The 13,869-nt window shown below is 38.0% G+C and overlaps 1 protein-coding gene across 2 annotated transcripts in view; it reads left to right on the top strand.

Annotated features, from left to right (window-relative positions):
* LOC309415234 (protein mono-ADP-ribosyltransferase PARP8-like) overlaps nt 1–12,861 on the top strand; it is a gene marked incomplete at both ends in the record, with an annotated part of 160,073 nt that extends 147,212 nt beyond the window's left edge. For both annotated transcript variants that reach the window (XM_082012690.1, XM_082012689.1), the window contains 9 exons: nt 790–857; nt 1,206–1,254; nt 2,054–2,166; nt 2,333–2,405; nt 4,358–4,427; nt 7,750–7,826; nt 8,760–8,829; nt 11,689–11,773; nt 12,759–12,861. In XM_082012690.1, the coding sequence (XP_081868816.1) occupies nt 790–857; nt 1,206–1,254; nt 2,054–2,166; nt 2,333–2,405; nt 4,358–4,427; nt 7,750–7,826; nt 8,760–8,829; nt 11,689–11,773; nt 12,759–12,861 (708 nt within the window). The remainder of the gene's footprint in view (nt 1–789; nt 858–1,205; nt 1,255–2,053; nt 2,167–2,332; nt 2,406–4,357; nt 4,428–7,749; nt 7,827–8,759; nt 8,830–11,688; nt 11,774–12,758) is intronic.
* Nucleotides 12,862–13,869: the final 1,008 nt, after the last annotated feature.

Genomic DNA, 13,869 nt, shown 5'->3' with positions numbered 1-13,869 from the left:
TCCCATGTACCTTGCTTTTCCAACTGTTATATAAATGTAACCTCACAAGAGTTTATAAATCTTATTCTATATGTATTCGTAAAGTACTTTGGGATTCTGGAATGAAGAATGAGGTATATAGAGAGCAGTAAAATACATTGAAAATTAAAATTCAGATGTTTTTGTAACTTAATGTAACATCTTGTAAAAATTTAAAAAATCGGGTATTTCTGTTACCTAATATAATGTCTTTTAAAAAGAAAAATAACTACCAGTTTGCTTTTTTTTAATGTTAAAATAATTCTTCAACTGAAGAGTTTTAAAGGGATGCTTTTCACTGTGATTGAAATCAAGAAAGGTTTTCAAAGGGATTATAAGCTGATACAATATTTTACTTTACCAGTTTATACCATAAAACAGTTAACAAATTGGAGTGGATTATCTTGGGGTATTTTGAGAGACTTAATTTTGTGAAGTTCCAGTCCAACTTCTTATTCCAAGAGCCAAACATAAATAGACGTCTTCTGCTGTTCTCCTTGAGATCACCAATGTTTGCTATAATATACTAATTTTGATGCTAATTATATGCTTATTATTTTACTGCAGATAAAATAATTGCTATATTAATTCTTGTTGTTGTCAAAACACGTTTATAACTGTACAATGCTAAATGTTAGTAAAACTGTGATTTAAGCCTAATACTGAGTCCCATGTATTCGTTTTAATAGATGAAATTATGGGCAATGTGACATATAAAATTTAACCTTATGATTTCAGCTGGAAATAAAGAACATAATTACTCTTTTCTAGGCACCTTACTTGGAAATAAAGAAGCAGATGGATAAACAAGACCCGCTTGCACATCCTCTTCTACAGTGGTATAAAACTGGCTCACATGAGATGATAATTATTAAAGTACCAAGTTGAATGAATGATCACTTCACCAGTTTAATTTGGTATAAACTCACCCTAAGAATGTCAGGGTTGACATTTGCAACTGCATTTGTTTCTGGACCTCATCTGGGCCCTCTGAAAGCACTGGAAAGACTCCAGCTTATTTGTATGGCCTCAGATCTGATTTGTAGTCAAGATTTGGTCCACTTCCATCTGATAGGTTCAAAGGCCTGCAGCTGGGTGCTTTGTGGTGGCCATTCATAACACATGCTTAAGAAGAAAAGTTCTGTTTGGTTGTCATGTCTAATACATCTAACTGTTTCTTATTTTAGGGTTATTTCTAGTAATAGATCACATATTGTGAAGCTACCAGTGAATAGGGTAAGTGTCTGTGGGTTCTTTATTATTTTCTCATTTCTCGTGGCTCATATTAGCATTTTAGGTGAGAGCCTCCTGTCCCAATGTGTCTACATTCAAATTAATCACATGGGCTCCATTAATAGACAGGGGAGAGAAATAGGCCGTTTCAGGTCATGACTCATAGAATCATGTTGTGAATATCTAAAATAGGTCAAAGGAATAATGCTCAGAAAAAGCCTATCTGAGGTGAGTAGCTCTACCTTGTAGTCATCTGAGATTAGGTGAGAACGTCACTATTTGTTTTGTTACCATATAGAATATTAGGTACAGAACTGTACAAAAAGCAGTGCACACAAATATGATGTACCAGGAGATCCACATATGAGTACACTGTAAAAAGAATATAGCTCTAGAATTTTAGAGGGATGGTGCTGAGATTAATTTCTGAGTATGTGTGCCTCTGATCCTCTGATTAAGGGCATAGTAATCTGCAGCCTTTCAAATCTGAACCTTAATTCAAAGCCAGCTCTGATAAGAATACCATGATGAAATGTAATTACTTAATCAAATGTAATTACTTAATCAATGTAATTACTTTACTAGAGCCATATTAGGCTGAAATATGCTTCAGAAACTTCCATATAAACTGAAGGACATTTTTACTGTTTGCTTTCAGGTAAAAACTATGGTTCATGTAGTTATTTAGATGCAGTCATATATTGTGTGAAACAGCATGGTATCTTAAGAACTACCATTATGGAAATACAATTCTTTTGTGTTAATCAACTTCTTTTCACTTGTACACTGATATATTTTACAGCAACTGAAGTTTATGCACACTCCCCACCAGTTCCTACTTCTCAGCAGTCCACCAGCCAAAGAATACAATTTCCGAGCTGCTAAAAATCTCTACGGAAGTACCTTTGCGTTTCAGTGAGTACATACATTCATATTAATCAAAGGTTACCAAAATGCCATGCTATTTTTTTGTTCTTGCCATTTCAGGTTTACAGCTGGGAATTTATTCTTTTAAAGGATTGCTGATTTAATTTTGCATTTTACACTGTGGATTTTAATGCATTCTCTTTCACTTTTTCAGTGGTTCACACATTGAAAACTGGCATTCCATTCTGAGGAACGGCTTAGTTATTGCTTCCAATACGAGGCTGCAGGTAAATAGTAGACTAAATAGACTTTAGCTAACGTGCATGTTTGATTACATATTAAGCTTAGGCGAGTTTTCAAGGGATGTGGTTCTGGTAGTCATATAGGTAGCAAAAAGGGGTGATTTCAAATACCCTCATGTTTCCTGGAAAAGGTACTTTTCTGAAGCAATTAAAATGAAATAATGTGTCTTCTAAAATGGCTAAAAAATTCCATCAGTAGTCAGTGTTTCGGTTTTACATTGCACAGCAGCACCTCCAGGAGGCTTGGCTCAGTACTGCTTAAAAGCAGTCTCGGGGTTTAAAATTTAGAGCTACATAAACTATGTCTATGTTATAGGATCCAAGAGCATACTAGGTTTACAGAAGCTGGATTTACAGCATCTTCTCTTCTCCTCTGGTTTCCTTAGGAAGGGAATATGAGTGTACTGGCCAGGAGGGAGCTATTGCAAACTTCAGTTCGGTTTCTCAGACTGAATCATCAGGAGACCACTATTGCAGAGCAAAGTAGGCAGTATCAGAGGGACTGGGGAACTGTAATTCAGAGTATTTTAGCATCAGGGTTTTGACAGCTCTTTCCCTGGAGCTGAGTCCATGATACCTTGGAGGAGGATCCTGGGGTGCTGACTAAGGATCGGGGAACAGGAAACACTGAAAAAAGGGAATGGAAATCTCTGCTGTTCCTCTTAGTGGTTTGGGTGGTTTTATTAGCATCTTTGTAAGATACTTTCCCAAGAAAGCAGGATTTACACGCCAAAATTCACCAAAGTAAAACCCTTTGTTCACGCTTATTTTTTTGTTCAGGGTTGAGATACTGGGAAGAGGAGGAAGCAGTAAAGCCCTGTTTTATACAAGTCATCATTTTTCACTCTCTCGCACAAATAGGGCATATCCTGAGCCCAGTTCATTCTGCTTACCCCAGTCAGGAAAAAATACCTACTCACCAAGGATCCTATACAACATTGTAGGATCTGGAGGAGTGAGAGCATGATTGCACATTCCTGTGGGAGCTCTTGCACATTGCAGAGATGATGTAAATTTCATTGGGTCAGAGGAAAGAAATAAGGGTGAGCATGACTCTGAAACCCAGTGGTCATAATATCTACCTGGGTAGGAGATACTCTGGGTTCTCGTTTGTGCTCCAACAACTACTTTGTGTGTTTTCTTTAAAGACTTTTCCACATAAAGCAGTCAGTCCCTGGAAAAGTGAAACCCATACTTCCCCCTTTCCAGACAAGAAAATGACCATAGCACTAATAAAAAGTGCTCAGTTTTGTTGCTTAGCCCAAGTTCCATGACATGGAGCAGTGATGCTGGTGAAGAAGAGTCTTCCCTTTCCTCTCTTCAGACAGCTGGTAGATTTGTGGCTAAAGCACAGTCCTGCAGTGATGGGATATGCATGTCTGAATTGTCTCAGGCAAAAGCTTGATTGAACCCATTCCTCCAGTACTCAGACTGAACTACTGACTGAATTTTTCTATAGCATATGAGCAGTGTTATCAGCATCTCTTCATTTCTTACCTTAAGGAAAAGAAAAGCAGCTGTTGCTGATGATGATTCACAAAGGCTGGCTTAGGCTTTGGTTCCTGCTTAAGGTTTTGCTGTGAGACACATGCTGAGCTTGCTCAGCCTTGTTAAGGCTAAGGTGTATTTGGCCATCTATAGAAGCACCCTCTGTAGGCATCCTCCATGATAATGTTAGATTTAAAAGCAGAAAATGCAATTTTATATATAAATCTGATGTAAAATTATCTTTGAGCATTTGGACATGGTTTCCAGAATATACAGTATCTTAGTTGTATATTCACAGCATGATTTTTTTAGACTTCTTTGAACACCATTTATTACCAGACAATAAATTAGTGCAGTGGGGCAGATGCTTATCTACATTAGGCCCTGTGCCTATCATTATTATTTTGTCCAGATAACAAAATTAATGTTAAACAATCACTCTTTTTCAGCTCCACGGTGCAATGTTTGGAAGTGGAATCTACCTTAGTCCATTGTCAAGCATATCATTTGGTTACTCAGGTGATATTTATAAATCACTCTAAAGTTGGAGAAATATAGGGAGGTATCTTAGTCTACTGCTTTTCTTACCAGCTTCACTGTTTACAACACTCTAATAAATTTTATCTTTGTCGGCCAAGATTTAATTCATGTTAAAAAGATAAAATCTAATTTCCCTTATTAAATACCTGTCCTCATTTTCCAAGGTACTGAGTATCTTGACACTGTGCTTGAAGTAAATAGTAGCTAATATTGGATGCTATGTGTAATGGAGCAGGTCTTGATTATGCAGTGGAAATCCAACTTTGTGGGTTTTTGTCAACTATCTGCCTAAGTCCATCTAACATTATCTATGGATTCATGGGCTTTTAGGACCTGATCTGACAAAACAAATATTCATCAATAGGCATGTTCAACTGTGTATGTTTAAGAATATTCTCAAGTATCGCCATGTCAGGGTTACAGAGAAAGTACAGGACAATGTGTTTATCTTAGCATGAGAAGGGGAGGGAACATAATTTGTCCCACTAATAAATCCAAAAGTGAGCGATGCAGAGTTTTCCATGTAAGAATAAAATCACAAATAGAAGCGCAATAGAAACACGATACACCAATATGTATATTAAGAAACTTCTGTAGAGATTTTAAATTACAGTGACTTTTTCCTTTAGTTATGTTGTATTTAACATTTCATAGAATCACAGAATCATAGAATGGTTTGAGTTGGAAGGGACCTAGTTCAATCATCTAGTTCCAACCCCCCTGCTATGGGCAGGGATACGTTCCACTAGATCAGGTTGCTCAAAGCTCCATCCAACCTGACCTTGAACACTTCCAGGGAGGGGGCATCCACAACTTCTCTGGGCAACCTGTTCCAGTGTCTCACCACCCTCACAGTAAAGAATTTCTTCCTAATATCTAATCTAAATCTATCCTCTTTCGGTTTAAAAACATTACCCCTTGTCCTATCACTACACTCCCTGATAAAGAGTCCCTCCCCATCTTTACTGTAAGTCCCCTTTAAGTACTGGAAGGCTGCTATATGGTCTCCCTGGAGCCTTCTCTTCTCCAGGCTGAACAACCCCAACTCTCTCAGCCTGTCCTCATAGGGGAGGTGCTCCAGCCCCCGATCATCTTCGTGGCCCTCCTCTGGACCCACTCCAACAGGTCCATGCCTTTCTTATGCTGGGGGCCCCAGAGCTAAATGCAGTATTCCAGGTGGGGTCTCACCAGAGCGGAGTAGAGGGGCAGAATCACCTCCCTTGACCTGCTGGCCACACTTGATGCAGCCCAGGATGCGATTGGCTTTCTGGGCTGCAAGCACACATTGCTGGCTCATATTCAGTTTTTCATCCACTAATACCCCCAAGTCCTTCTCTGCAGGGCTGCTCTCAATCCATTCTCTGCCCAGCCTGCATTTGTGCTTGGGATTGCCCTGACCCAGGTGCACGACCCTGCACTTGGCCTTGCTGAACTTCATGAGGTTTTCAGGGGCCCACCTCTCAAGCCTGTCAGGGTCCCTCTGGATGGCATCCCTTCCCTTCAGCGTGTCAACTGCACCACACAACTTGGTGTCATCGGCAAACTTGCTGAGGGTGCACTCAATCCCACTATCCATGTCCCTGACAAAGATATTAAATAATACTGGTCCCAGTACATACCCCCGAGGGACACCGCTCATCACTGGTCTCCACCTGGACATCAAGCCATTGACCGCAACTCTTTAAGTGTGACCATCCAGCCAATTCCTTATCCACCAAATGGTCCAAATGTCAAATCCATGTCTGTCCATTTCACAGAATCACAGAATCATTAAGGTTGGAAAGGACCTTTAAGATCATCAAGTCCAACCGTCAGCCCAACACCACCATGCCCACTAAACCATGTCCCAAGTGCCATATCTACATGTTTTTTGAACACTTCCAGAGATGGTGACTCCACCACCTCCCTGGGCAGCCTGTTCCAATGTTTGACCGCTCTCCTTGTGAAGAAATTTTTCCTAATATCCAATCTAAACCTCCCCTGGCACAACTTGAGGCCATTTCCTCTCGTTCTATCGCTAGTTACTTGGGAGAAGAGATCAACACCCACCTCACAGCAACCCCCTTTCAGGTAGTTGTAGAGAGTGATAAGGTCTCCCCTCAGCCTCCTCTTCTCCAGACTAAGCATTGGTATAGTTGAATGTGTGTTTGTGTGCATGTAGATAAATTTAATTCTGAGAGTTTTAGTTATGCTTTCCGATTTTCAGTATTTTTACGTAATGTCATGATCCATTTTAAGAGCTCAGCATTTTTTACTAGTATTTATTGGATGTCAATATCAGTAATCTCTAAATGCACTTTTAGCTTTTCAGAGATTACACAAGTATGGAAGCTCTTTAGGACTTACTAAAAGTGCAGGTTGCAGTATCATTATCTAACAAAATGCCTTTCTTTTTGGACAACATTGCTTTGTCAGCTTCAATGTTTTTTCTTATCTCTACCTTTTTTGGTCCCTTCCATCCAGTCTCCTCCAGAAAGGAGGAGGCCTGTATTCCCATGAAGTATAGAATACTTGATGCCAATAAAAAACATGGAGGAGTCCTACACTCCCTGTTCCTTCAAAGACTTAAACTCCTCCATAATTCAGTCTGTGTTTGCAAACTGCCAAGACATATGGGATACTGAAAAAGCTAGGAAGCCTGTAGTAGCATACAATACAGGAATTTTATATAAACCAACATGAGGAATATGAGATGTAAGGCACAAATGTAGGTGTTCAGATTTCTGAGATGGAAATTGGATCAAAAGTAGCTGACAAATAATTTAATACCTTTACCTGTAGATAAATTAATTAAACCAAGGTAGACTTTAAAACTACCTTTAAATAAATTAGCTACTCCTAAAAATTATTTAGACTTTTAATAAGTCTAAATAAAGTGTTAAAGATTAATATCTAAAGTTCTTTCTCTCATGATTTTACTGTCCCACCCACCATAAATCAGACCATGTTACTTCAACCTGAATAGGGTCAGTTAAACTCAAGACATGCTGACATGCAACTCTCTTAAGCAACCACCTAAAAGCATTCCTGAGCTGAATTCAATGGCATTTAAGCTCATGTTTATCTGCTTTTGTACCTGCTTAATGCTAATTTGACTTTCCTAAGGTCTTTGCAACACATGCAAATGTGTTGGTAATTTGCAGGATTAAATTGAAATATTCTATGACAAAATTAACTAGCTTTTTGACTGCCATGCAAAGGACTCTGATTCCCACTGTGTTACCTGTTTCATTCTTCACTTAACTTTGCTTATGAAGGTATTTATATGCCAGGGTATCTTACACGATTTTAATATTCTTAGGGATGAACAAGAAGCAGCAGAAGGTATCAGCTAAAGATGAACCAACTTCAGGCAGTAAGGGCAGTAATACATCACAGGTACAGTACATCAACCATCTCTGGAAGATTTATGGTTTTATGTTTGGGAACTTGATAGCTGAAAAGGAGGCAATATTCCCTTGTGAAAGGTAACAGTTTTATTTTATTGAATGAAATCAACAACTTCAGAGACTGCAACCATCAAATACAGCCCAACTGCTTTTAGTAACAATGCACAGAGTATACTGCAGGTCTCTGCGCCCTTCTTTTCCAAGTAGTAGTATTTGAGAAGAGAAAGACGACGAAATATAGATTGCATTATGACCCTTAGCAAGCCTTTGCTTTCTGAGTTCTAGACTTGCAGAAGAACAGTGCAAAAGGGATTGAGAGTGATTATTGCTGAAAAATGAGTAGCATTTCATTGATAGCAAGTCAGTTTTTCTTTTTCATAGTTTCAACATATTTAATCATTAGAATTCTGCTTTATCTAAAGCAAACTCATAGCATTTATGTGTAGGTATAAATTTTGAGAAAGAAATCTTACATCTGTTTCTATAGTTAACATGTGGAAACTACAGAATAATCTGGCTTTGGAGAGAGATTGGTATGTAACAGCAGAAGCCCTCAGAAATGAGAAGGCCAGTAAAATATCAAGGTTGTGGCCAAAGAATCAATGATCAAATTCACCTTGTAATTATTTTTTTTTCTGCTATCAATTTGTTTGTCAGTATTTCTAATAATAGCATTCATTCTGTAATGATTAGGAACTTTTCTTTCTGGATAAAGGATTTCAAATCCCTCCTATGATAATCTAAAAAAAATGTTTTTATAAATTCTATTACATTTAGAAATATAATAGAAATGTTTTAGAAAGACTGCCTCTATCTTTGTTCATTAATAAACCACTGAAAATAGCAGTCCTCTCCTTTGTTACTTTTTCATTCAGTTTGTCTTACTACACTAATTAAGTTTTCTCATGTTTTTACATCTCAGTCACTGAAGAAAGGACAACAGTCACAATTTTTGCAAAGCCGTAACTTAAAATGCATAGCCTTATGTGAAGGTAAGCTGAAAGCCCTTGAAAAACTGTTTTAGTCATGGACACAGTGTTACTGGATGCAAATCAGTGAGACCTTTAGTTCCAGTACTGGTTGTTTTTAGGTAAGAGACTACTAGTAGGTGTACGAGTACTTGCTTAATAGCTGACCTTTATATTTCAGTTCACAATGTTTCCCTCTTCAAACAAAACCTGTAACACATGCTGAATTTTCATGAAATAATCATATGCACATAGTGACTGATCATATGGTCTGTCTTTCAAATGTGATCATATTCCTAAGCCATCAATATAACCAAAGTCACGGTCTTTATTTGAAATAGTGACTTCTTGCAAGCTCTTGACAAATGCATTAAACACCTACAAGTCAGAAAAAACAGCTTTCCTATTGAATTTCCAAATAATTTTTCACTTCTCAGGCAAATATACTGTTCGTCTGGTAACCAGTCTGTTCTCTCTGATGGCTTCAGAAATTTTGTGAAGTTAAAATCCAGTGCATATGAGTATGGTCATTCTTGAAAGACTTGGCTATTTTTTTTAATAACTAATGAAACCTCAGCAGGTTTTGAGGACAATGAATTATGAAATTTGGATAAGAATCGTACCAGTAATTGTTACTTAGTCTCATTGGCCAAACAAAAAGAAATTATATTAAACTCAGTTTGCCCTCTGTTTTGAGTATTTGTTTATTTTTAAAAGTAAAAATTCAGACAGATGGTGGAAAAGATGTTATTTCAGAATGGAAGCTTTAAGCTATATCTGCTACTTTTAAATATATATATATTTGAGAATGTTCAAGTGAAATATTTAATATGATTAAGGAGATGTCAGTCAACATGAAAATGCAACTTGATCTAGACAGGAAAATACCTAAGTTTAGTTCTAAAACTTTCAGATGAAGATATGAAACGAATCTAGGGTTTACTAGATTTACTTGGGCTTTAATGTCTGAAGTTTCTAAATATAAATTACATCTTTCCCAAGGACTTTTTCATCTTTGTCATTCTTTCCTCACATTTATTAATGGATTATGGAACTTATAAGGGTGAATTTTAAGTATTTGGCAAAATATATTTTACATCATTCATATTCACTTCATTTTTCTATGAACAGAGTGTTTAGGGGAGGTGGATAATATAGATTTTAAATAAAATTAATTACAAGAGAAAAATGTTTGTTAAAAATTACAATTCATGGAAGAAATGGTATAAAACTTGAATATGCATTTATTCATGGTAGTGTTTAAATGCATTTATAGAAATCTTTTCAAATACAGATTGATAGTAAAGATTCCACTTAGCAATAAAAAGGTTTCTTTCCTGTGTTGTCTAATTCTGCTGGTAAATAACCTATCATCAAATACACTGCTGATTTCTAAACACTAAGCAAGTATTGGCAAGCTTTGTGATCCCCGAGTCATAATTACTATGCTAATTTTTAAAAAATATTTAGTAGCATTGCAAATTCCAAATTTGTGGTATCTCATTTCCAGGCTTTATCATGCATATTTTATTTTTGGCTCAGCCCTCATCAAACACAAATATATCTGTTTCAAAGGCTGATTAGTTGACTCAGACGCTCCTTAACAGCCCTATGGCCATTTAAAATCAGTTTTTAATAAATATACTTTTCCATTTTTCATTCCAATTGTACTGGGTTTGCATGGCAAGGTTTTGGTAGCATGGTGGGGGGTTGCAGCAGTGGCTTCTGAGAGCAGCTGCTAGAAGCTTCCCCTGTGTCTGATAGAGCCAGTGCCAGCCAGCTCCAAGAGGGACCCACTGCTTGCCAAGGCTGAGCCAATCAGTGACGGTGGTAGCGCCTCTGTGATAACATATTTAAAAAGGGGAAAAAACTGCTGTGCAACAGCAGCTGGGAGAGAGGAGAGAGAATATGTGAGAGAAACAACTCTGCAGACACCAAGGTCAGTGAGGAAGGAGGGGGAGGAGGTGCTCTAGGCGCTGGAGCAGAGATTCCCCTGCAGCCTGTGGTGAAGACCATGGTGAGGCAGGCTGCCCCCCTGCAGCCCATGGAGGTACATGGTGAAGCAGATATCCACCTGCAACCTGTGGAGGACCCCACGCCAAAGCAGGTGGATACCCGAAGGAGGCTGTGACCCCGTGGGAGGCCCACGCTGGAGAAAGCTCCTGGCAGGACCTGTGGCCCTGTGGAGAGAGGAGGCCATGTTGGAACAGGTTTTCTGGCAGAACCTGTGACCCTGTGGAAGGGACCCAGGCTGGAGCAGTTTGTGAAGAACTGCAGCCTGTGGGAAGGATTCACGTTGGAGAAGTTAGTGGAGGACTGTCTCCTGTGGGAGGGACCCCACGCTGGAGCAGGGCAGAGTGTGAGGAGTCCTCCCCATGAGGAAAGGGTGGGGTTTTTAAGATTTGGTTTTAATTCTCATTTCCCTATTCTGATTTGACTGGCAATAAATTAAATTAATTTTTCACCAAGTCGAGTCTGCTTTGGTTGTGACAGTAATTGCTGAGTGATCTCTCCCTGTTCTTATCTCGACCTACAAGCTTTTCGTTACACTTTCTCTCCCCTGTCCAGCTGAGGAGGGGAGTGATAGAGTGGCTTTGGTGGGCACCTGGCATCCAGCCAGGGTCAACTCACCACACCAGTTAAGAACTGTTTCACATACATCTATGTTTTCTGGAAAATATAACATATTTTGGAAAGAAGAATCAAGTTCATCTCCCTGTTTGTACTAACAGCCAACTCGGAGTCTATGCCATGCCACAGACATGCACTGGAAAACTATACATTCCCAGAAGGCTATTTAAAGTGTTTAAAAAAGCAAACCTTTTAAAGCAATATTTTCCAGGCATGTTTTCATCACTATGAAATTTATTCTTTCCCCAATAGTGATAACTTCATCCGATCTGCACAAACATGGAGAGATATGGGTAGTTCCCAATACAGATCACGTGTGTACAAGGTTTTTCTTTGTGTGAGTACAAAGCTGCTTTTAACATTCAACATCTGTCCATTCTAGGCCTTTTTCCCCATGTTCCCTCTAATAGTTGTAAATGAAGTAGATAAAAGATGTTTCTTCCTAATTCTTTAAAGTATCACTTCATTTTTTATTTATTTCTGTACTTTTGTTAGGAAATGTATGTATTAGTGACAAAGGTTTAATAGATGATTAGTTATAGAATAAATGAATGGAGAGTTACTGATTTTTCCCACTCTATAGCATTACCTCATGTTACAGTAAGTCTACCCATGTATTATAAAATATCTTTTCTCTTTGGGTGTATGTTTTAAAGCTGAGGAGTTCATCAAAGGCTTCCTGTCTATGATGTGAGCATTTGCCCTCACCTATAACTTGTAATTATATATTGGCATAGATTTCAGCCCTGCAAAGAGAGTCATGTAGACCAGTGGAGGAGCACGCTGACTTCAGATTGACCAGCACTGGGGGTTTAAGTGATCATGATTGCTTTATCCATGCAAATTCTTAATGCAGGCGAGTTCTCATAAGGAGAAAAACCCTGGAGGTTGTCATGGTGTCACCACTAAGTGGAGGCCCACTTGTGACAGGAGTTTGGGTACCACAAGCATTGTGCATGCTTTGGCACCAGCCTCACATAGGGTGTTCTGGGAGCAGCTGAAGGAACAGAAACAGCCCTTTCCTTTATACCTCCAGCAAGAGGGAAGCTGCTAACATGCCTTGGTGGGCCAGGTGCTAGCAGAATTCCCCTTTGGGTCCTAGTGGATTATTCAACCTCAGGGTTTCGATGACAGTGGCAACCCTCCCACCCTTCACTCTCTATAGAGTTTAGGATCTGCATATAACAGTGAAGTGCAGCAGAGCATTTTAATAGGAAACATGTTAACGTATGGAATAAACACTCTTGATTATTGAATGAAACAGAGTTTTGGGTAGATTAATAAAACACTAATTTGATTCATTTTCTGTACTCTTTTTTTAGTTATGAAGATGGTCAAGTGGGTGATACAAGTATAAATACACAGGAACCAAGCATTCATAAAGAGATTCTTCGAGTCATTGGCAATCAAACTGCTACTGGTTAAAAGGACCACTCTTATTTAACTGATGTGCTTTGGAAGCCTTCCTTGGTCTCAAAGCTGGATTTTGAACTGAAGAAGATGCAAAAAACTAATTTATTATTATTATTCTAAGCAAATTAACCCTTTGAATACTTACTGTTTTCTTACTTAGTATTTCTTATCTCATCAAAATACCTGAGATGGTATGAATTAGCAACTGTAGGGGTGCAAAGTCTATTAATATACTACAACTAATAATAATTAAACAGGCATTTGGGTTGCTTACAATAAACAGACTTTAAAAAAGAGTTTTGTGCTGATATTTTTATATTAAACTGCAGTTGGGGGTTTTAGTACTGTATACTGGAATTTTAAGTTTAGGATGACTTAATTATAAGCAAGAGAGAAGATTTTATAGCGGAGCACCTGTATTATGAAGGATACTTTGCAATACGCAAAATATTCCATATTTAAACACAATAAAAGGTTGTCTGGAACATGACAAATTAAAGAAATTGGTTACCTGCATCTATCTCTGATTATTTTACACAGATGCAGCTAGGATTTAGAGTCAAAGGTTAAAACAACAATACGTTTTTATTTAATGAGTGAAACAAAGCAAAAGGTAATTACTCTAATGGTGTATGTTTAGTTTTCTTTATCTTCTCTGGAAACACTGTCTTATCCATTAAGTAGCTCAGTTGCATTTTTTGATTATACAAGCCTAGCAAACATCTGGAAATCCTGAAGCTGTTAACTTCCTTTTAACAAATTTGGTTTTTAAAAACTAGATTTTACAGTTTCTTTAGAACAGCAAGGTTCTTTAATGTTTTCTTCTTAACTTCAGTGAGACTGCTCTGTGGTTATATTTAGCCACATATTTAAAAGTACCTGATGAATTAGGGCTTTTACATGACTGAGTTGATTGTTCGTACACCAGAAAATACAAACAAATGCAAAATCTTACTGATTTTTCTCTTGGTGAAATATTTTTATTAATGTATTCCTAAGGGTAAAAAAATAAAATCAAAT

This window comes from Phaethon aethereus (assembly GCF_964289735.1).
Source record: "Phaethon aethereus genome assembly, chromosome: W".
NCBI classification, from domain to species: Eukaryota; Metazoa; Chordata; class Aves; order Phaethontiformes; family Phaethontidae; genus Phaethon; species Phaethon aethereus.
This window is presented reverse-complemented; position numbering and strand designations above follow the sequence as displayed.